Source organism: Canis lupus, chromosome 19, assembly GCF_011100685.1.
Source record: "Canis lupus familiaris isolate Mischka breed German Shepherd chromosome 19, alternate assembly UU_Cfam_GSD_1.0, whole genome shotgun sequence".
NCBI classification, from domain to species: domain Eukaryota; kingdom Metazoa; phylum Chordata; class Mammalia; order Carnivora; family Canidae; genus Canis; species Canis lupus.
In genome coordinates, this window is record NC_049240.1 from 54,987,446 (window position 1) to 55,011,803 (window position 24,358).

The window sequence follows — 24,358 nt, forward strand, 5'->3', positions numbered from 1 at the left end:
CACTTTCAGAGTTAATCTATGAGCTCCTTCTACACTGGCCCTACTATAAAAATGCATTTCCCATATAAACCAAAAAACAATCAATATCATCTTCACAATGACAAAAAAATTACTCAATCTCAACCTAATTTTGATAATAGACTTAAAGCAACAGAAAACAAACAAGCTTCTCTTTCATAAAGAGAAGGTTGAAAGACAATTCATAAATATACATATCCAGAGAGCTATTTAAATCTTCACTGGAGTGTTGCTATAATGTACTATACTTTAATCAAGTAAATTTTGATAAAAATAAAATTACAATAAAAATCTACCTTGCTTCTAATCCAAAAATCTGTTTGCCTTGTAGGCCATGTTAGAGCCTTCAATGAAGACACTGTATCACATCTAAAGAGTAATGTTTCCAATAAAATGTACACCCCTCAGGAAGAAAAATCTCTATAACCAAAGGATTTTTACGTCCCAACAGTTAGCCACTTAATTTAAATACCTGGATACCTGGCTTTCAAATAGGTCCTAAGGAGCAAAGCTCAACATAACATGAGGATATACTGAGAAGCCAGAATATTGTCTACTTTTTTTTTTTCTTTTATTGTCTACTTTTTAAAACCACAGCTCAATCTCTCCAGCCTGTGCCAAGGGGAAATTTCTACAAAGGATCCCCTGAGCATGGTCTTACAGAGTTATTAAAAACAGCATCTCCAATTTTCACAACTACTTAGAGAGTCAGGCTAAAAGAATAAAAAATGTAACTACTGGCAAAGTACTCTGTCTTTAAATAAGTCTTTACATCTCTCGAGTTTACTTTAACTGAATGCCATCACCCCACTCATACAAAGACAGCATTACACACAATGCACAGAGCTTTCATAATTTAAGTTTATTCTCTAAAACTGATAATACAGACTAGCACCTGCATGTGAGTCAGTATGAATACATCTAGGAGCAGACTGGCTGACTTTAGAATCATGGCTCTATCACCTGCTAGCCACATAAACCCTCAGCCTCAGTTTCCTTATCTGTAAAATGGGATAACAAAAGTACCTATCTCACAGAGTTGTGAGGATCAAATGAAATAGTGCAAGCCAAGGATGTTGTACAATACCTGATAAAAGAGTACTCAAACACCACTGAGCTACATTATTTCTGATCTTGAGCATCGTAATACTATTAGCTGTTCTTTACACTCAGCAACCCCCACCTTTCTGCCTACATAACAAATGGAAGCTTCCTCTGCATGGTTGACAGCAGATGTGAAGTAGGAAACCACTGTCTCAATTAGACTGCTTTATTATTGCTTCAAGTTCCCCAGGATCAGATCAAGGTGAGGAAAAATCTAAAATTTGGGAGTACTCCTAACCCTTGTAATCACACTTGGCACTTGTCAACCAGCCCCCACCTGCCACCTACTCCCTTCGATACTGTGGTTCGAAGTGATGAATAAAACCAATATTCTTTATACTGAACAGATACAAATTAAATCATAATTAAATATCTGCCTGGTCATTACAGATTGTTTTATGCCTTATGTGCAATTATGTACATTAATTCTCAAAGAGTTTAAAATAAAATGATAAAAAAATTATTGAAATTGACCTGGAATAAGTTAACCCCTTAATTTGGTAAGAAGTTAAACTATACTGTCTACAAATAATTTAAAACAGAGTTAAATGCCAATCTACTTTATATTCAAAACTGAACCAGGGCACCTGACCGGCTCAGTCGGTAGAACACGTGACTCGTGATCTCAGGGTCACGAGTCTGAGACCCACGTTGGGCGTAGAAATTACTTTAAAAACAACATCAAGGGCAGCCCTGGTGGTGCAGCGGTTTAGCGCCTCCTGCAGCCCAGGGCGTGATCCTGGAGACCCGGGATCGAGTCCCACGTCGGGCTCCCTGCGTGGAGCCTGCTTCTCCCTCTGCCTGTGTCTCTGCCTCTCTCTCTCTCTGTGTGTCTATGAATGAATAAATAAAATCTTAAAAAAAAATAAATAAATAAAAACAACATCAAAAACAAAACTGAATAAAATTCAAGTGTAAAAAACATTTTTTAAAAAAGATTTTATTTATTTATGAGAGACACAGAGAGAGAGGCAGAGACACAGGCAGAGGGAGAAGCCCTGCTCCTGACCCTGCTCTCCCTCCGGGCGGGAGCCCAATGTGGGACTCAATCCCAGGATCCCGGGGTTATGCCCTGAGCCGAAGGCAGATATTCAACCGCTGAGCCCCCAGGCATCCCTGTAAAAAACTTTAATAGATTTATTCTTCTCTAAAATTTAACTTACCTGCCTCAGGCTCTATGTTTAAATTAGTTGTTACAAAATTAGATGGGAAGAGTCCTATTCCTCTGTGATTTTCTCCTTTCCACCAATTGGCATCACTGAAAATACAGTACAAAAATGTCATTTGTTCCTCTACATTTTAGTACATTAACGGGAAGAGGAATTAAAATAAAAATTAAATTTAGCCTAAATTTATCTGAAAATAATAGTTCATATCCAACTGTACTTAAAAGCAGTTCTTAAACTGAATGAAAGATACAGAAAAGCATAAATAAAGTCAACATTCACATTCCCATATTTAAATGTAGAACCAATTAACAAGCAGTCATATCTGGGCTTTTAACATTTTACTTATCTATTTGACAGAGAGAGAGAAAGAGAGGGAGAGAGAGCACAAGCAGGGGGAGCGGCAGGCAGAGGGAGAGAGAGAAGCAGACTCCCTGCTGAGCAGAGAGCACAACATGGGGCTCAATCCCAGGACCTTGGGATCAAGACCCAAGCTGAAGGTAAACGCTTAACTGACTGAGCCACTCAGGCGCCCCTTGATGCTGGGCTTAAAAAAGAAAATTATAGGCAACAATGAAGTCCCCTTTACCAAAACCCAAGTTTGAATCCTACATCCAACCTACCAAACCACCACATACAGTTGGTACGTACCCTTCCTGCAAGTATAGTTTTTGTTTACATAAACCTATAGCAAAGTCTACAGATACAGTAATCATTATAGACTTTTACATTTTATATGTTAATACTTTCATATCTTGTTTATCCCTTTTAAAGGTTCCCATTATCCAAATACAGCATATTTGACTTATCCATCCCCAGATGGATGAACACTTAAATATTTCCAGTCTTTTACCTTACATAGATGGGGTAATGGTCATTCTCAATTCTAGGGTAGACAAGCAACAATTTTTTTTAAGTCATTTTTTTTTAAATTTTTATTTATTTATGATAGTCAGAGAGAGAGAGAGAGAGAGAGAGAAAGGCAGAGACACAGGCAGAGGGAGAAGCAGGCTCCACGCACCGGGAGCCCGACGTGGGATTCGATCCCGGGTCTCCAGGATCGCGCCCTGGGCCAAAGGCAGGCGCTAAACCGCTGCGCCACCCAGGGATCCCAAGCAACAATTCTTTAGGCTTATTCACAGACATGGACTTGCTGGGCCTCAGGACACAAACATTTTCCATTTTACCAACTATTGCCAAGTAGTCTCTTAAGAGGTCGTGACGACGCACCATCCTCCTGTCCTCAGCAGCATGTGAAAAGGTCATTTTCCCTCACACGTGTTAACTGTCCACGCAGCACTTGATGTCAGACAGGAGAGAAATCCTCTCTCAGGGCTCTGTTCATCTGCGCTTCCTGAGCATCCACAGGTTTTGCTGGCCATTCAGACGGCCTCTTCTGTTAACTGCTTGTTCATGTTTTCTGTTCATTTTTCTTTTTCCATTGGGCTATTTATCTCTTTTCATGGATCTGTAGGAGTTCTTTATATATCCTGGACAGCAACTGTTTGTCTGAATTATGCAAATACCTTCTCTCAAACTGTCACTTGTCTTTTAACATATGTTTACAGTTTCTTTTACTGCATAGTGTTTTTTGTTCCATGTAATCAAATTTAGCAATCTTTTATGGTTTATAGTTTCCTTAAAAGAAATCTTTCTCTATCCTTGAACTCCCAAATCTGTTTTCCAATACATTTAATAGTTTTAGGTTTTCTTTCTTATCTTTCCCCCATGTTAAGGTCTTTTTTTTTTTTTTTTAAGATTTATTTATTTGGAGGAGAGAGAGAAAGCATGTGTGTGTGAGCAGAGGGAGGGGCAAAGGGAGAGGTAGAATCTCAAGCGGACTCCGAGCTGAGTGTGGAGCTCGACATGGGGCTTGATCTCATGATCCTGAGATCACTAGCTAAGCAGAAACCAAGAGGTGGAGGCTTAAGCAACTGAGCCACCCAGGTGTCCCACCCCATGTTTAAGTCTTTAATTCATCTCAAATGAAACCATATGTATGTGAACCTGAATCAATATTTTATTAGTACTATATAAAGAACCAGTTATTTCAGCAAAAATTTATTGAATAATACATCATTTTTTCTACTGATTTACGATATCCTATCTTTCAAGCAGCAGGCTGCTATCTGTTCATGAGCAGATGGATCTAGATTCCATTCTGTTGAACAGTCCATATATTTATTTACTACAGCTTGTTAATATGCCTTGATACTTGGCAGGGAAAAGTACCCTCTCTTGCATACCTGCATATTTTCATATTAATGTTAAAATTAAAATGCTTTCGGGATCCCTGGGTGGCGCAGCAGTTTAGTGCCTGCCTTTGGCCCAGGGCGCGATCCTGGAGATCCGGGATCGAATCCCACGTCAGGTTCCTGGTGCGTGGAGCCTGCTTCTCCCTCTGCTGGTGTCTTTGCCTCTCTCTCTCTCTCTCTCTCTCTCACTGTGTGCCTATCATAAATAAACAAATTTAAAAAAAAATCTAAAAAAAAAATTAAAATGCTTTCAAGTTCTCTGAAAAAAAGTCCTGTTGGGATTTTAATTAGAAGTGCACTGAATTTATGCATTAATATGGGGAAAATGAAATCTTTATAACATTAAAGTTTTCTTTACCATGAATGTGGTATCTCTGTGTATAATTATATAAAAAACATATCGTAGGGGAGCCTGGGTGGCACAGCTGGTTGAGCATCTGACTCTTGGATTCAGCTCAAGGTCCTGGTCATGATCTCAGGGTCTTGGGATGGAGCCCTGCATCAGGCTCCATGCTCAGCAGAGTCCACTTGGCCTTCTCTCTCCCTCTCTGTCTACCCCTCCTGCTCGTGCTCTCTCAAATCAATCTTAACAAGATAAAATAAACATATTATATATACTTATATTTCTTTATGTCTTTCAAAGAATTTTATGACTTTCTCCATTAAGTACTTACATATATTTATTAGGTTATTTAACTCTAGATCATAAATCATTTATGATCTTTATTGAGTATGGCAATCTTTTACCTACTGATTTTTAGTTTTTAGACAGTATCTAAAAACCCTGATGAAGTCTTACCAATTTTAGTAGTTTGTCCATTGATTCTGTTGGCCTTTCTATATGGACAACCATAGAATCTAGAAAATAATTTGGTCTAGGGATCCCTGGGTGGCGCAGCGGTTTGGCGCCTGCCTTTGGCCCAGGGCGCGATCCTGGAGACCCGGGATCAAATCCCACATTAGGGCTCCCGGTGCCTGGAGCCTGCTTCTCCCTCTGCCTGTGTCTCAGCCTCTCTCTCTCTCTCTGTGACTATCATAAATAAATAAAAATTAAAAAAAAAAAAAAAAGAAAAGAATTTGGTCTATTCCTTTCCAAAAATTTGACTTATTGAGCATACATTCCTAAAAAATGAAACTGCAGGATGAATGAACTTCTGGGACTCTGAAATGTGATTTCATTTAAAAAGTACCACAAAGATGTGAGCTACATCTCACTCAAATTCTTAAAACTTGAAAATAACTGATATATTGACAATTCTAATATACAGATATCTAATATGTATCTAATATATTGGGGGCTCAGTTGGTTAAGCACTTACCTCCCACTCAGGGCATGATCTCGGGGTCCTAGGATCAAGCCCTACATTGGGATCCCCCCTTACTCATGTTCTCTTTTGCTAGCTCTGCTCTCACTCTCAAAAATAATCTTAAAAAAATTGTATCTAATATGTCATGTCTGCTGATATCTATATAAAGTAAGAAATTCTCTTCCACACATGCTTTTTAAAATTATACTTTCCATTTTAAAAAGGACAGCTGAACTCAGAGGAATTTTTACAGAAAAAAAAAAAAAAAAAAAAAAAACCAGAAAACCCAAACCTGTGAAATGGACACGTGGATTCTATTTGAACTTATCAACAATTTTATGTGTAGCCTCCTCTAGTGGCCCTATTAATATAGGATAAATTCCCTTTCAGCCACTACTGCAAACTTCCTGATAAAGCATAAAAGTAGGCAAAACAAATGCCATGTCAAAGCATGATGACTCCTTCCTAGCCCTAATCCAGCTCTAAATTCTCTCCACTGACAATCAGTTGATTCTTTGGAATGTTAGTGATACAAAATAATATTTAATTTTAAATTTCTAAATTAAGGTATTTCAGCACTGTAATTTTATAAAAACTGTTTGATAATTCAATGCAGCATTTAGAGCTTTTTGTATTAAGAAAAATAAATCACAGCTGAGTGAAAATGATAAAGACAGAAACTTTATTACCAATGAATTGATTATACAGTTAACACTTATGAAAGCCTACCAAAGAGGCAACAAGCGACATCAGATTAAGTAAGAAGTTACAAAGCTAATGGGAGACAGTTTCTGTTCTCAAGAACAAAAATCTAGCATAGTATTTTTCAACCATCTTGTACTAACTACGTTACCTTGCTAAAAAACAAGGATTGTGAGATTTTTCTCCTTCCCCCTTCTCCCTTCCCAAGGAAGTACTGAACCTCTTCAGAATCAACTCGTATAGCAGGAGAGACATATGTAGAGAAGTGACTGCAGTACAACATGAGAAATGCTATTATGTTCAGGGAGTTACAGCAGCACAGAGAAAGAACTAACTATTGGAAACTAATGGCAGAGAGTAAAGGCTTCTCAGAAGATGTAAAATCTACACAAGTTTGAAGATTAAACAGGCATTTGCTAGGAGGAAAAAGAAATTAAGGATATGGAAATATAAATGACATCTGCTCTGTTGCCATTATGAATAAAAAAGAAAATAAAAATATAAAGAAACAGACAACTTTGCACATTAACAAAAAAATAAGTTATCCTGGCTCATTTGAAGTCTCAAAATAAACTAACACCTGAGTTCTCCTTTAGGCTATTGGCTTCTCAGCTAAAACCACTCACTTGCTGACTTTTGTTTTGCTTTTTAAGATTTATTTATTTATTTGAGAGAGAGAGAGAATCCCAAGCAGACTCTCCACTAAGTGTGGAGCCAGGTTCAGGGCTCTATACCACAACCCAAGACCTGAGCCAAATTCACAAGCTGGAGGCTTAACCGACTGAGCCACCCAGGCACTCTTGTTTGCTGACTTCCGTAATGACAACTGCTAAAGATAACTGATGCCCTATTTATGGATATGATAATCATGTGGAAAAAAACCACAAACATACAAATAGTAAACCTAGAAATCTTGGCAATATTGTAGAGGGTCATTTCCTTAAAATACCCGTTTTTTAATTAAGGGAGCCAATCATTCTAAAGCCTGGGCTCCCTTGCAAATCTTCCTTACAAGTAAAGTTCCTTTCTTTTCTAAACATGTCTGCCTCTTTTGACAGGGGTTTCCGGGAAGAAAGAACCAAATGTACAACGCCACGGAGGGTCTAATCACAACATAGCATTTTTGGAACTTTAGGAATTCTACTTGATTATTTGAAATAGTACGTAACAAACAAGGAATGGTGAGATAAATCTAAAAATGTAGAAAGTTAATAACTTTTCTTTTTTTGGTATATTCTGTTAATAAGAAATGTGCACCTTTTCTATTAGAGTTCAGTGTTTCTTAAGCCAAAGTCCAAAAATGATGTATCTTCACAGGACTTCAAATTCTATACATGAAAATTTTAACACTGTGCTTTCATTTCCACAGCAATATAAAAACAATGAATATAATCATATTCTCGATCATCTAGATGACCACCTTTTAACTGAAGACTGTCATTTCACTCTAGGACTCAAGTTTGCATTTATGCTTAAAAATCCTGCCAGTGATACACTATCACCCTGAATGACAACATTTAACCTAAGGGTGTGTTAATGGACATGTCTATGGCAAATTTAAGATTGGGGTATCCTACCATTAAAAAGACAGCAATCAACCTACATATTCCATCATATTCATGTTGGATTCTCTTAGAAGTCATATAGAAAAAAATTTCTCAACTTACAGTATTCTCAACTGAAAATAATTTTATATATATCTAAATTATTAAATGACTTTTTGCTTAACTAAACATGTGTAGGGGGGATCCCTGGGTGGCTCAGCGGTTTAGCGCCTGCCTTTGGCCCAGGACGCAATCCTGGAGTCCCGGATCGAGTCCTGCGTAGGGCTCCCGGCATGGAGCCTGCTTCTCCCCCTGCCTGTGTCGCTGCCTCTCTCTCTCGCTCTCCCTCTATGTCTATCATAATATATAAAATCTAAAAAAAATAAAATAAAATAAAAAAATAAACGTGTGAAAAGACACATGCAGCACAGCAACATAACGACTATAATAGGAGCATAATGCCACATGAACTCCAAATGATGTCAAGGTATACACTCATGAAAGACAACAGGTAAAAAAAGAAAAAGAGAATTCACTTAATTACAGCACAGGGTAGTACAGGCCTGTTGATAAGTGATAAAGTACCTGTGTCATTAATCAGTAATCTATTTACCTTGTAAGTAGCAATTTTTCTTAAAAGACTTGCTTATTTGAAAGAGAAAGAGAGCACGTGCACATGCATGAGTGGGAGGGGCAGAGGGAGAGGGAGAAGAATCTGAAGCAGAGTGTGCACTGAGCATGGATCCTGACTCAGGACTGGATCTCATGACTCGGAGATCATAACCTGAGCTGAAATCAAGTCAGTTGCTCAACCAACTGCACCACCTAGACACCCCAAATAGCAATTTATTTTAGAATATTTTCTCACTACATAAAATACTCAAAATTTGAATCTTAGAGCAAAAACTTATTTTGTAGTTTAGTCTCTATTTGTTTTATAAATTCAATATTCTAGTTGTATAAAAGTATGTGAACTATAAACCTAGGTTCTTTTGTAAATATTCTAACCAAAATTACACTAAGAACCCTGACATTTCAGAATGTCAGTGTTCAGAGCCCACGCTATGCCTGCCCCTTAATATTTATTTACTATCTGGAAGCCTGGGGGCTCAGCGGTTGGGCATCTGCCTCCAGCTCAGGGTGTGACCCTGGGGTCCCGGGATCGAGTCCCACATGGGGCTCCCTGCATGGAGCCTGCTTCTCTGTCTGCCTGTGTCTCTGCCTCTCTCTCTCATAAATAAATATTTTTTAAAATTAAAAACATTTTTTAAAATTACTTACTATCATTCAGGGATGTGTTCTATTCTGAATAATTATTTTTAAAAAATCAAAGAAAAAAATGATTATTTTCTTGATTGCCTAAGAGACCTTCTTTTTTTCCTATTCTCAATTTCTTGTAAAACTTTCCCTAACCAAAACCAAGGTTCACCTGAAATGAACCCTCACCAGTTAAGCCTTCTTTCCCAGATGCTTGCACTTGGTACAAATCTGGTCTCTTCTGGACCCAATATTACCTCTTTCATGGCATTCACAATCTTCATTCCATACAAACATCTATATAGAAATCGTAACCTCCTTTAGTCTAGATTTTGTAAGACAGAACTGTGTTCTCATTCATTTTTTTATATAAACAGAGCCTATTACATAACGTTTTTCAATAACTACTGCAGGAAAGTAAAACCATTTTGTGTATCTACTCATTTAAAAATGCACTAGACTAATATATTCTTACTAAGTTATTTATAACAGATACTGAATGCATCTGCAATCTCTGTTCACAGCAACAAGCTGTTAGATGTCACCCTTGCTAAATTTCATCAACTTCTTTAAAAAAGCAAAGTAAAAAACAGAATTAGGCCCAACAGAGACAGATCTATCCTTTTTTTAAAAGTTGAAAATGTAGTTGACATACAATACTATATTAGCTTCCGATGTACAATAGATCTATTCTTTACTATAACTTTAAATGATAGAGAATTTGTGAGGGAGAGTACAGTAGCAGGCTAGAACTAGGGAAGAGCTGAGCACAGCTTTTGGCTGCTTTTATCAAAGATAACATAGCTAAGCCTGGGTGGCTTAGCCAGTCAAGCATCGACTTAGTTTCAGCTCAGGTCATGATCCCTGGCTTGTGAACTCAAGCCCTGCATCAGGCTCTGAGCTGGGCATGGAATCTACTTGAGATTCTCTCTCTCCCTCTCCCTCTGCCCTCCTATCCCTCTCTCACCCTCTTCAAAAGAGAGAGAGGGAGAAAGAGAGAGAGAGAATATAGCTGTATTTCTTCCTACAAGCTATTTTGGGTGGGTTTTTTTTTTTTTTTTTTTTTTTTTGCCACTAATTTTGATATACACAAATGGGTAGGAAATATCAGAAAGGGAGACAGAACATGGAAGACTCCTAACTCTGGGAAACGAACCAGGGGTGGTGGAAGGGGAGGAGGGCAGGGGGTGGGGGTGACTGGTTGGCAGGCACTGAGGGGGGCACTTGACGGGACGAGCACTGGGTGTTATTCTGTATGTTGGCAAATTGAACACCAATACAAAAAATAAATTTATTATTAAAAAATTTTTTTGATATACACAACTCCCAATGTAATGGATTCAGGTGACTTCACAATTGTGGTAAGTAACAATATTACTTAATACATCTTTTATCCAAGATATAAAGAATACTACCAAATTTAATAAAATAATAAAAACCTCACATATCTAGTCTTTTATTTTAGAAAAAAATTAAGGTATGAAAAGGCTCCATTATGATTCAAATACACCAAAGTCAAAGACCTGAATATCCAAGATTCTAAATAAAGAATATTATACTTCATAATTTCAAAATATTCCAGAAATAAAGATATAAAACATACCTGTCATCCAAGACAATAATAATTTCACCGTGTTTAAAGGTGAGTTCATTGTCCTCAACGGCTTCAAAATCATACAAGGCTCTTACTTTCCTTGCAACTTTATTATTTAACTGAATTTCTGCAGATGGATATAAGGATTTTGTTTCTGCATGCTGCTGCTTCTGCTCTTGCAATGATAATTCAATAGCTAATTTGAAAAATTAAAATGCAAAAAAAAGACAAAATTCTGATTTTTTCAAGTTTAAAAAGAAAGGTTTAATAATATAAAACTTAATAAGAATAAATCGAGTGAATATTTTATTTGTCCAATTAAATGCTGAACAGTTAGCTTTCTTGGGATGTGGGAGGACAGGGCAGAAAATCATGACATTTTTTAAAATAAAGTTTTTGCTCATTCCTTATTATCACAGTCTGTCATATACAGCAGCTATTATTTTTATAGCAAACAGATTGTGACATTATAATATGGGTAGCTTTCCATATAGGACAAGCCGTGAACATATTTCTGTGCTTGACTCATAACTTTGGCATTAAAGAAAAGGTGAAATGAAATCTCCCCAAAGGTAGGACATTAAATACATATTACTGACAAGGATTATGAATTAAATCAATCTTGTATCCTGTTCAGACCCTACTAGATTTGAGGTAAAATACTAAAAGTATAACCAGTTTGATTATAATTTTTATTTAAATAAATTGTTCTGGCAAGGGTGTTTTAAGCAACACTAAATTATACATGCTTGAGCATTTACCTTTAGCTATGTCCTCATCTTCTTTGTTTTTGTTCGATGATGTACCATTCTTGGCAGCAGCTGAGACAGTCTGTAAATGTATGAGGAAAATGAACACAGCCACCGTTTCAAAGAAAACACAAGCTCTATAATTACTCGCACATGTTAATTTTTAAAAAAACTGACGAGTTTCTTTTAAAAGTGAGGTTCTTTGTAAAAATTTTAAGTAGCAGTCTTCAAATACTAAAATAAAACATCATGGTCTTCAAGAAAACATTATAAACTCCACAAAGGGCATGAACTGGCTTCCATTTTGCATACAGCTTTGTATCTGACACAGAACATGGGATACAGAAAGTACTTAAATACAAATATCTCCTAATTGTACTTCCTTGGTCTCAACTGTCCAAAGTATCTTAGTCAGTGAGGAGCATCAAGCTCCAGGAGAAGCAGCAGCAAGAAGCCATGATAATTACTGAAGAGAAGAGGGTGGACAGAGACAACAGGTGCACTTCTAGGAATACATGTTAAGCTCTCTTTTAGTACTTATTGTACTTGAAGCGTGGTGGCTCTGTGGGTGCAGCAGAGGACTTAGGAAGGTCATGCTTAAATTTACAGGCATGGAGGACAGAGATGTCCTGAACCAGTTCTTTAAACCAGTTAAAGAACCAGTTCTATAAACACAGTTCTATAGGTTTTTGACATGCAGAAGAAGAATGCTTGCTTTTATTACTTATAAGATTTTTGTCCTCAAATGCTCCCTTGAGCCCTCAGTTCTGGTCAGCTCTAAAGATCCTTTTTGTCTGTTTAAAAGATCCTTTTAGTCTACAGTCTAAATAAAAATAAAATATACAGTACTCCTCCTCTTAGTTTTTTTCCCTAGCCCGTATCCTAATATTAAGTAGAAGGCAAGAGGCACTGAAGCAAAACTCAAGATAGTATTCTTCTCCCACACTTAAATAGCCCACTCTGTGACTCATTATCCCTACCTCCACCCTTGTCCTACTAAAACTAGTCTCTATCTCCTCAAATAAATTTCTAGTCTTAGAGTTCCACTCATCTATATGTAAACCATTCACTCCAGGTATATTCACTCTTCAACCAACAGGTCTTGACCCTTTTCAATTCCATGGATTTGCTCCTATCAGTCCTTCCCTAACAGGACCTCTTCCCTCTTCCCTCCTATTATTGAAATACATTCCAGTCTAAAAATTATACCTCTTTACCATCTCAGTCTGTTGTCACCTCTCTCTTCTGGCATCTAGTCTTTGTTACCCCTCCCTCATCCATATACGTCACTTACAATTTAGTTATTTTTCACATGTAAACAGCTACCCTCCATATTTACTGTAAATTTCTTAAACACAAGGACTCCCTCATACATCTATGCCTTTTGCATGATTCTAGACTTAGAGTAGCATCAGATTATTTATGGCTGATTCACTTCTCAAAGTTCTGATATGTAGAAGAAATTCACTCAAGAATTAGAACACCTACTAAATATAAGGCACTATCTCAGGCACCTGGAAAGTAGAGGTGGGAAAGGATGATTAAGATAGACCTTGCCTAGCTTTTATATAAGATACATACCCTCAAAATAGTGTAACAAAATAGTGTAAGGTAAATCATGGATCTACATGAATCTCGTACCTGAGAACCTGCTGGAGGAAAAGTAATCCCTTCTTCTTTCATAGATTTAATAGTTGCAGATATTAGACTAAACTGAGGATCCTTCTGAAACTCTTCTGACCACTCCACCATTAAAGATTTCAATTTTTCACATACTTTAGGATGAGCCTTTTAAGGGCGATGCAATGAAAGAAATAAAACTGTGGTTAAAGTACTTGAATTATTTAACAGAGTATTACCACCCAAATTCTCTCTTTAATTATATAAAGATCAACAAAAGTCCAGCAATCCCTAGCCTAGATAAGTGCTTGATAAATGTCGATTTTTGTTTTTAAGATAAAGTTGTTTCTAGTAAAATTACCTATTAAACATCAATTTTTAACTCTTACTATAATGACATCAGATCTTTTATATTCAGAGGTTATTTGTTCTGTTTTCTTAATATGCTCAATATTAGATTAAACTTTTTATATCGACTAAACTAAAATTCCTGGATTTTTGCCACTAATAACAGAAGCTTCAGAGTTTCTATCTCAAAGAAATCAGTTAAGAACAACCCTATTGTGAAGACCCCTCAATCCTGCTCTAAAATAAAGGTCCAATTTGCTTGCCATCTCTAGTGTGAATGTACAGGATAGTGGTCAATCTGGACTCGGAAACCTGGATCTGAATTTTAGCTATGTCACTTACTAGCTGCATGACCTGGGGCAAGTTACTGAACTTCCCTCTAAGCCTCAGCTTCTGCATTTATAAAATAGGAATGACAAGAGAATCTAACTTCTAAGGATTATTAAGAGCATTAAACATGACAATATATGTAAAATCCTTAAAGCAGTGACTACTTACTAACTCTAAATAAAGATTAGCTATTATCACTAGTATGCATGCTTTGGGAAGGAAAACAGTTCTTGGTGCTACAAATGAAAACATCTAAGTTTTAGAAGAGGAAGTTTATCTCACTTCAAACTTAGCTAAAAGTGATTTCATTTATAATACAACTTTATTAATGCTATATATAGTTAAAATGACACACAGTATATGTACTTTTTAATGACTTAAATTGCTTCTCTTTTTAAAATTTACCTTATTTTTTATCACAGCACGTACTTCTGTTGCAAAATCACGGGAACATACTTCTAAATGAAATATCTTTCCACAGTTTGCCACACAAGCCCCAAGAAGCTATTAATTAAAATAAAAATCAATATACAAATGTTGAAATATTATCTTACTTAATTTGCTGAAATAAATACACATTTAAAATTTGGGTCAGATAATAACATGACTCTTACTTACAGTTAATGCTTGTAGAGCAACATGAGGAACCTTATGATTTACCCTTTTCATTATGGCTTTTAGGCAATCTTTTGCTCTAAGGGGAAAAAAATGAAGAATATTAAGTATTTATTCAGAATTTCAACTTAACCATTAAAAATGTAAGGCATTCTACTAGCGAATCAACTTTAAATTTAAAAATAAAATCCTGCAAATTTTACTTCATTAAAGGAATAAATCTGCAAAATGATTCCATGCAGTACTTTGTTCACAGAATTACAGAACAGCCCCCCACACACACACTGCAAAAAAGGAGCAGCTTGTTGCAAATGTTGTATATTCCAGAATCAGACCCAAATGACTTCCAATAGATCAACACAAGAGAACTATGTCACATAAATTATCTTCTCATTTCTTCAAGACAGATTTAGGATTCAGACAGAAAATTCTTATCTTAAAAAAATTGTAAGATATACAGTCTTCAAAAGGTGTAAAAATAAACATATATCAAGGTACTTGGAAAAGCTGTAATGTTAAATGCTTTCATCAGTCTTCTAAAGTATAATCAGTTCACCTTAATTGTTGCATTCTGCCCTCAAAGCACCCTTTTTTATATTCACTTTATCTTTTTGAAGGGCTTCTTCAGTGTATTATGTATTACATTATTGTATTTATCTACTTCATTATTAAAAGACTCCCACCCATGTCTAAGTCAAAGGGGAATTCCCTAAATAACTAGTCTATTCATTGTTAACATGCGTCACTATTGGGTCAAAGTTTTAATTATGTATTTTAATATATCTCAGGTTTTCAGCTGAACTCTTTTTCCATTGTTCTTTTGGGATAAAATTAATCCCATAAATTGGGCCACCAGGATCTCTTAACTTTTGTCCCCCAAAAGTAAATAGTAAAATCCCATTTTCCTTTCAAAGTCACACTGGGAAGAGAGACATAGGTCATTAAGCTCCTAGACATTCACCGGGCATAATTGGACATCTTACCCATTAGGAGTGCTTCCAACTTTGTCACATATGTCCATAATAAGACTCCAATCTTCTGTAGTGTTGTACTCATTTGTAGCTTTTTCTGTAAGATATAAGCATACACAAAAATTAGGACATGTTGCACTTAATGATAAAATACCAAGAAAGGCACAGTAGTCAAGAAGCTCTGTTCTTTGGCCAAATATAAAAGAACCACAGAAAAACTTCAGAGGATAGAGTACTCTTACTATTTTCAACTTTAAATTATATAACTATATGAATTAAATGTTCCAATGTACACCAATAAAACGTCTTCTAAATAGTTAATACTAAAGAAATTACAAATCATCAATAACCCTATCCAAATTCTAATTTGGAAGAAAGCCTTAAGAATGTATCATCATTGGAGCACCCTGGTGGCTCAGGTGGTTAAATGTCTAACTCTTGATACCAGCTCAGGCCCTTATGTCAGGGTTGTGAGTTCAACCTCACGTTGAACCTAAAAATACATCATCACATAAGGAAATATGGATTAGACTGTTCAGAAAAGCACTGTTTTCAAAGAGCAAAAAAGGGAAATGATTAATAAATTACAGTAAATTCAGAGAGTGGAAAGTGAAAGTCAGTTATATAGAACTAAATGTACAAAAATCCTAAAATATAATGATTTGGTTTATACTGAGTTTAAAAAGCTAATAATAAAATATATAACATTAACATAAACTTTCTAAACAGCTTTACTGAGATATAATTCACATCCCAATACAACTCACCCATTTAAATGTACAATTTGACTTTTTTAATATATTCAGACTTGTGCAACTGTCACCATTATCTTAAAAAGAAATCCATACCCATTAGGAGTCTCAGCCCAATGTCCCCCCATCCCCCATAACCTCCACCGCAATCACAAATTTGCCTCCCGTTTCTATAAATTTGACTAATCTGGACTTCTCGTATAAATAGAATCATACAACATATGGTCTTTTGTGACTAGTTTATTTATTAGAATGTTTCAAGTTCACCCATGTTAATGCATGTATCAGTACTTCAGTTATTTTACTGCTGAATATTTCATTGTAGATATACCTCATTTTATTTATCCATTCACCACTTGAATATTCGGTTGTTCAATTTTGTTTGTTTTTTTAACTTTTTGGCTAATGTGAATATTGCAACACAGCTATGAACATTTGTGTACAAGTTTTGTGCGGTATATACACGTCTTTACTTTGATATTACCTAAGAAAAGTGCTGAGTTTGCCTAACTTTTTTAGGAACTGGCAAATAGTTTTCTAAAGCAGCTGTTCAATTTTACATTCTCACTTTATATAAATGTTTCACATCAAGTTTTAAAATACTCAAAAATACACTACATTCTTTAGTGATATTTATATAGGTAATACAAAATAATATTAGCATATGCATAATAATGGTAAACATCAAACTGGAGGTAGGACGGGGTACACAGCTTACTTGTATTTATAAAGTTTTGTTTATTAAGTTGTGCATGGAATACTAGAGAGTCTTTATTTTATGCTCAGCATGTCTTATAATCTTAAGTATTTCATAATTGAAATTGAAAAATTTTTAAAGTAAATTTTTTAAAAGCACGGCAAAAATATGATGACTGATTTATGTTGCAGTTTTACTCTACTTTCATAAAATTTTGAAATCAAGAAATATTTTTTCTCTGCTAATATGGGGGGGAGTGGGGATATAAAAACTACCACTTTCAAAACATCACTTTATCTCTTTACTTTTAATAGATCTATAATTTCAAATATGGCCAAACCTGAGTATTATATATTCATATAGGCCTATCACAGTGATAAGCAGGAAAGATGGTAAAAATCTAAGCTGTTCCTTTTTTAAAGGCAAGGGATAATAAAAGAAGCAAAAAAAATAAACAGGTTTAGCAAACTCAGCAAAGAGGAAAGAGAAATACAGAATCCACTTAACCTCAGTTAAATACAGGAACTCACTTTTAAAAACCATGCAAATTGCTTCACACTATTAATGGATGGAAAGCCATTATTGGTGACATACGTGTTGAAATGACAAGCCATAGGTTTCAGAAAAGTAATCTGTTTTTGCCTACCATAAGTTCTAGACTCAAGCACCATGCTATGAGGTGGAAACATATCTACTCAGGTCTAGTTTTTCCCTTGTACAAAGATGATTCCTTCTTCTACATGGGAAGTCAGGCTACACTGTATATTTTAGAGGTTTAAAATACTTAACTATTTCTTAGTTACATATCTAATAAATTCAGTGAACTTAAAAGTATAGATGAGGAAAAAAATTAATTCTACCAATCTCTTTTGAAACTATGATGCTTTTCTTTCCAGACTTTTTTCTACATGTATATGGAAAAATACTAAAAATATATGTAAAACTAAATAAAATAGAGTCATAAGTATGAGGCACTTCCAAAGAGAGCATGTAAAAGCTGGTAACTCCTTCCCCGCCAAAGTCATGAACAAGTTGAGAAAACAAATACAGAATCCCTGCTAGTGCTAATAGAAGAGGTAGGTGTACTAGACAAATGGGCCTGCTGATGGTTAACCTCAGAGCTGCGCATGCCAGCACAGACAGGGGCTTACCACTGCTGGGGGAGCGGTCCCTGTCCCCTCTCCCCCCGGCAGGGGTAAGCCCCTGCATAGCTTATACCATTTAGGAGGAGACAAAACATGACTCATCGGCTGCTGTGGGAAAACTAGCTAGCTCCTACACATCAACGAAGCACATCCATAAGGCCAACTATTCTCAAATTTACCAATCAGATAAGTCATTACATCAAGGATGAAGTGACTTAAAGGAGCAAGAGCAGACTCAGGCCGACACTAACAGAACTCTCTTCTTAAGAAGGAAACCTCAGGGCAGCCCGGGTGGCTCAGCGGTTTAGTGCTGCCTTCAGCCCAGGGCCTGATCCTGGAGACCCAGGATCGAGTCCCACGTCGGGCTCCCTGCATGGAGCCTGCTTCTCCCTCTGCCTGTGTCTCTGCCTCTCTCTCTCTCTCTCTCTCTCAATCTCTCTCTCCTCTCTGTGTATTCACATGAATAAATAAAATCTTTACCAAAAAAAAAAAAAAAAAAAAAGGAAACCTCAGAAGTAAAGAAAAAGTATTTCCCACTAATACTTGTGATCATACTAAATGTATAATCTGCCAACCTGCATTTCCACTTATATAAACAATCTCTCTATATTCATAAATATATACCTATACCAATATTTCTTAATAACTGTATACCATTATATACAGAGTGGCCACAGAGTACCATAGCAAGCTCATGAGAAGTTATCAACACATTGTGATTTTAAATCCACTCAGTGTCTCTGTTATACTCACTGGTACCACTCATATTGATGCCCCACAGAGTAAATATAAAACAATTAAAAGAGGTCAGAATTTGGGCAGCCCAGGTGTCTCAGCGGTTTAGCTCCGCCTTAAGCCCAGGGCATGATCCTGGAGACCCAGGATCAAGTCCCGTGTCGGGCTCCCTGCATGGAGCCTGCTTCTCTCTCTGCCTGATTCTCCCTCTGCCTGTGTCTCTGCCTCTCTGTTTCTCAAATAAATAAAATCTTTTAAAATTTTTAAAAAATAAAAGAGGTCAGAATTCATGCAGAGGCCCTTCTGCAGATATTGCATAGTGTAAATCTTGTCTATTGGAGGTTTCTGCTCCACTGTCTTCTCCTCAGCCCCCAGAATCAATGTAAGCTCCATGATGGCAGGAATTTTATGTTTTGTTCACTATTATTATTTCCAGTGCATAAACCAGTAATCTGAAGCACACAGTAGGTACTCAAGTAAACAGTGGTTTGATGAATAAATGAATGATGCTGGTTGCTCCTCCATATCCTATTACCCTGAGCACAATGATGCCCAATGTGGTCTCACTAAAGTCTGTATAAAGTTTTGGACCAGTAGAGCTTCTGGGCCAGCAAGTTTGCTGAGCAAACATCTAAAGGGACTGCAAAGGATCAAACTTCACTAGCAACATCATGTGGAAATACACAGCAATAGCACTAGTGGGTTTTATGAGGTTCCAGTTCCGTTTGTTTACTGAAGAGGAATGACAATACCTTTGGGAGTCTCAACCCCAAAGGCGTCTCAAGGGACAAGGTAAGTGGGGAAGGAAATGTCTGAAGAGGGAAGCAAAGGGATTCCTGTGCTGTGCTATAGAGGTAACTTTGATCTGCAGTCTGAAGAGCAAATCAGATGTATTATATATGACTTGCCAGCTTCATGCTCATCTTTTCTCTTTGCTTTTTAAGTTCCTTTTTTTTTTTTTTTGATAGGGTTTTGCTTTTGTTACACAGATCTATCATCCTTTCCTTCTATAGTATTATCTGGTACAGTGTTTACAACTACCTGATGATTACATGTTCAACTATATTATCTTTTGTATATATATGTATTATTTCTCTTTCAAATGTAAATCTTTAGTCCTTCTGGAATTTCATTTGGCACATGGAATGAAGCAGGGATAAAAAAAAAATTACTGATTATTTGTTGGTAGTTCCAACATCAAGAATCAATTCCTCTTTAATATGAGGAGCCAGTATCATCACTTACTAAATTTTCTCAGTACACATATGCATGAGTACAAAGAGCTGAATCTGACTTTAGAACATCTAATAACCTATTACTGATAAAACTCAACTTTTAATGATTACTTTTTCAAATTCAGTCTGTGATACACAATTAAATGTGAGGCCTATTTAATACCTACCAAAAACACTTCCAACAATTTCAAAAATATCCAAACCATATTTTTACTTGATTTAATTTTTATAAAAATGGAAAAATCCTGATTTGAATACTCTATCCAGCATACTTTATGCTCTACAAATATAGGACTCACAATTACTCTTTTAAAAAAGTATAAAATCTGAAGACTTTATAATGGCCTGCCAAAAAGGATTTCATTTTTCAAGTGAACTAAGTAACAGTTAAATTATGTACTCAGGAGTATTTTAAACTCCTGGAAAAAATTTTAAATATTATAATTAAGGAACCATTCTTGTATAGCATTGTCACTTTGCCCAGTGTTGGGACCATACCTCACATTATCCTGTGTCAGATGCATAGAGGGGGGAGAGAGTTTAAAAAGGCCTCCTGGGGCTTCAATGCTAAATTTCCAGGGTTTGGTGGGTGTAAGTCATAACGTTTCATCACCAGGTTTTGATTACTGCACATAAAGAGCCTCAAATACACTGAAATATTTCACAAGGATTCTAACAATATCATATTCAATCCATCAATAACTATAAAAAATTAAAAAGGCACCCCCTCTACACAGTGCATTGTGTTCAACATACAACTTTAAAAAGAATTCAAGTCTACCCATAAAACTTTTAACGAAACAGGCCCTACCAATAATTTTTAAAATTTAATTATATAAAAGAAAAATACTCATAAGACATCTGTAATACTCCTCCTACTATGTTTGGAAAAAAAAACCCATGACTGGTCTGCTTCCAACCACGGCAGAGTATCTGCTACCAGATTTGTTGTTCTACCAAAACCAAGTACGGAACAGGCCACAATAAATGAGGCGACTGTTTTCAGGAAATGAGTAAGGCGGCGCAGATCTGAGATCCTTGAGGGAAGGGAACTAGGAAGGCCTCACGATGGCCCCAGCTTTTGCTTGTCCCACCACAAGGAGAACTAGCCCAAGCAGAGCAGCTGAGGGTAAAAAAGACCAAATTTCTGGGCTTTAACTGGGTCCATGGGTCAAGGGCTGGGCTACCCGAGAGTCTCCGTGCGTGAAGTCGAGCAGAGATCACCCATGAGGCTGAAAGGTTCGGCAGTTCAGGGAGTCTTGACAGTTCCTGCTTACTATGGACTGAATGTTTGTATCCTCACAAAATTTAGATACTCAAGACTCAACCCACAGTGCTGCTGAATTTGGAGACTGAGCCTCTAGAGGTTAAAGGAGGTCCTAAGGATGGGTCTCTGACCCAATCGGATTAGTATCCTGGTGAGATGAGCCAACACAGAGCTCACGGTACCGTACTATCCCCCCCCATACAAGCACAAAGGAGAGGTCGTGTGAGCACCCGATGAGAAGGCCACCATCTGCAACCCGAGGGAGGGGACATTTCACCAGACACCAACTGTCCTGGGGCCTTGCACTTGGACTTCCAGTCTCTAGAACCGTAAGAAAATCTATTTGTTGTTGAATTCACCTAGCCCGACGTATTTTGGTATGAAAGCCCAAGTGGACTAATACTCCACCCAACTAGGGCAGAGAGAACATTTCAGCATTCAACTGAAATACCAAAGAGAATAAGGGTCCCCTGTAATTTCCATATCAAAATAGGCCTGCCTCATAAAGAAAACCAAGCCTAACAAAAACCTTAAAAGATTCTCCCATATTATAATTATGTGACAGAACAAAATTCAACACTCTTTAAAGGAAGACAACATAATTTCACCTCCTTACAAAGAATAATCGGAGCGAACAACATAATATAAAAACTTACCACTATACAAAAAAAAAATCCCATAATCAAAATAAGAGTAATCAATAAAAAAGGATAATAGCATAATTCAAATATCAGAATTAGCAAAAAAAAAAAAAGAGGTAATTTATAGCAGGTATTATCAAGAACTTAAAGCAAAAAGTGGTCATAGTAGTCAGTAGATGGTGAGTGCTCAGCAGCGAAAAGGAAACTATAAAATTAGAATTTCTAGAACTAAAAAGTGTGATTACCAACTAAAAAAATTCACTAGATGGGGCTTAAGAGCATGGAGACTGCAGAAACAATGAACGTGAAGAAAAATCAATAGCAGTTACCTAATTTGAAGAATAAAAAAAATTTCTTGGGCAGCCCAGGTGGCTCAGCAGTTTAGCATCTGCCTTTGGCCCAGGGTGTGACCCTGGGGTCCCAGGATCGAGTCCCACGTCAGGCTCCCTGCATAGAGCCTGCTTCTCCCTCTGCCTGTGTCTCTGCCTCTCTCTCTGTGTGTCTCTCATGAATAAATAAAAAATCTAAAAAAAAATTTTTTTAACTGAACATGAATAGTCTCAGTATATTAACTTTTTAAAAAACTTGCAATGTAACAAATTACTCCAAGTTAGTAGATTAAAACACCACCTATTATCAGCTCATAGTTCTACAGTCAAAATCTAGGTAGGCTTGGCTGGGTTCTATAGAGTATCACAAAGCTTCTTATTGGGGATTTGGGGTTATTTAACTGAAACACGATAACTAAAATTATGCATATGGGAACTATATAAAGTGAGGATTATCTATACATTAGAGCAGAGTTTAAATCTTCCCTCAGGGGCTCCCAGATGGCTCAGCGGTTGAACCTCTGCCTTCAGCTCAGGGCATGACCCCAGGGTCCCAGGATCGAGTCCCGCATCGGGCTCCTTGCATAGAGCCTGCTTCTTCCTCTGCCTGTGTCTCTGCCTCTCTCTCTCTCATGAATAAATAAATAAAATCTTTAAAATAAACAAATAAATCTTTCCTCAAATGTGCATGGAACTATCAAAACCTGGAAGTAATCCAGGACAATATACATCGTATGTTCTATTTAAAAATATACATGTTTTTAAAATTAGACCCAGTATAATACCCAATTACATGGAAATTAACAATGAGGGCGTATAAATAATTGAGATTATAAGAGGGAAACATAAAAATTTGTTATAATTAGTATACAACATATCAGTATCTTGGGATATAAGTAAAGCAATGCTTAGCTCTTAGAGGAAAAATTGTCTTTTATGTATTAATAAGAAAAAGACCAATTATTTTTACACCTTAAAATCATAATAGGAACATAGGAGAAAATTGGGAAAAAAATTTTTCAATAGAAGAAATAAACTAGAAAATGGAAAGTAAGTAAATGAATAGAATTCATTTTCGGTATCTAACAGGAAACCACAGCTGACAGCTTTTACTAAAGATATAAAAATGTTCTTTCTTTGAACCAATTCATTATAAACTAAATAATTATTGATAATGCAGGAGAACCAATTCTTTCTAGCTTATAAATAAGTCATACATGTTTAATGATTAAAATCATGACATATTAATTTCTAGAACACACAATTTTTGTGTAAATTTAGACTAAAATATTTATACCCAAAATTTCAATCTGATAGATTATAAATATTTCACCTCTTTCTCTGACTTCAATAACCACCAAACTTGGCATTCTAGAATACCTGGGTTTAACATACATTTTCTCATTTACTCCTCCCTCCTCAATATTTTGATTTGTTTGGGTGTATTTCATTGATGTGAATCTTCAGTTTACTCCGGGGAAAGCAGTAATATAAATTCTACCCTAAAATATACTGTTCATGGTCTTTTTTTTTTTTTTTAGTGTTCATTATCTTTTTTTTTTTTAAGATTTTTATTTATTTATTCATAGAGACACAGAGAGAGAGAGAGAGGCAGGGACACAGGCAGAGGGAGAAGCAGGCTCCACACAGGGACTCGATCCCGGGTCTCCAGGATCACACCCTGGACCGAAGGTGGCGCTAAACTGCTGAGCCACCCGGGCTGCCCTGTTCATTATCTTCTAAAATGAAAACCAACTTATAGCTCTGAGTACTAAATGGTAGGTAATAATTTAATTAATAGTTTCAAAATATTTTATATGTGCTAAACCACTTACACCTCAAACAAAGGAAGTAAAGATTCCCCATGCTACAGACAAGGAAACAGACACAGAAAGTAGCACAAGGTCAAACAGCTAGAAAGTAGTAAAACAAGAACTTCAATCTGGGGCACCTGACTCCAGGTATCCTCCCCAGTTT

General features: G+C 36.4%; 1 protein-coding gene across 1 annotated transcript in view; it reads right to left on the reverse strand.

Moving 5' to 3' along the window:
• The window catches only part of LOC119864504 (signal transducing adaptor molecule 2), a 44,630-nt gene that overhangs the window by 12,731 nt on the left and 7,541 nt on the right, over window positions 1-24,358 (reverse strand). Inside the window, 7 exon segments of the mRNA XM_038565209.1 lie at window positions 2,286-2,380; window positions 10,957-11,143; window positions 11,709-11,778; window positions 13,338-13,484; window positions 14,400-14,498; window positions 14,613-14,688; window positions 15,593-15,677. Of these exon segments, the coding sequence (XP_038421137.1) occupies window positions 2,286-2,380; window positions 10,957-11,143; window positions 11,709-11,778; window positions 13,338-13,484; window positions 14,400-14,498; window positions 14,613-14,688; window positions 15,593-15,677 (759 nt within the window).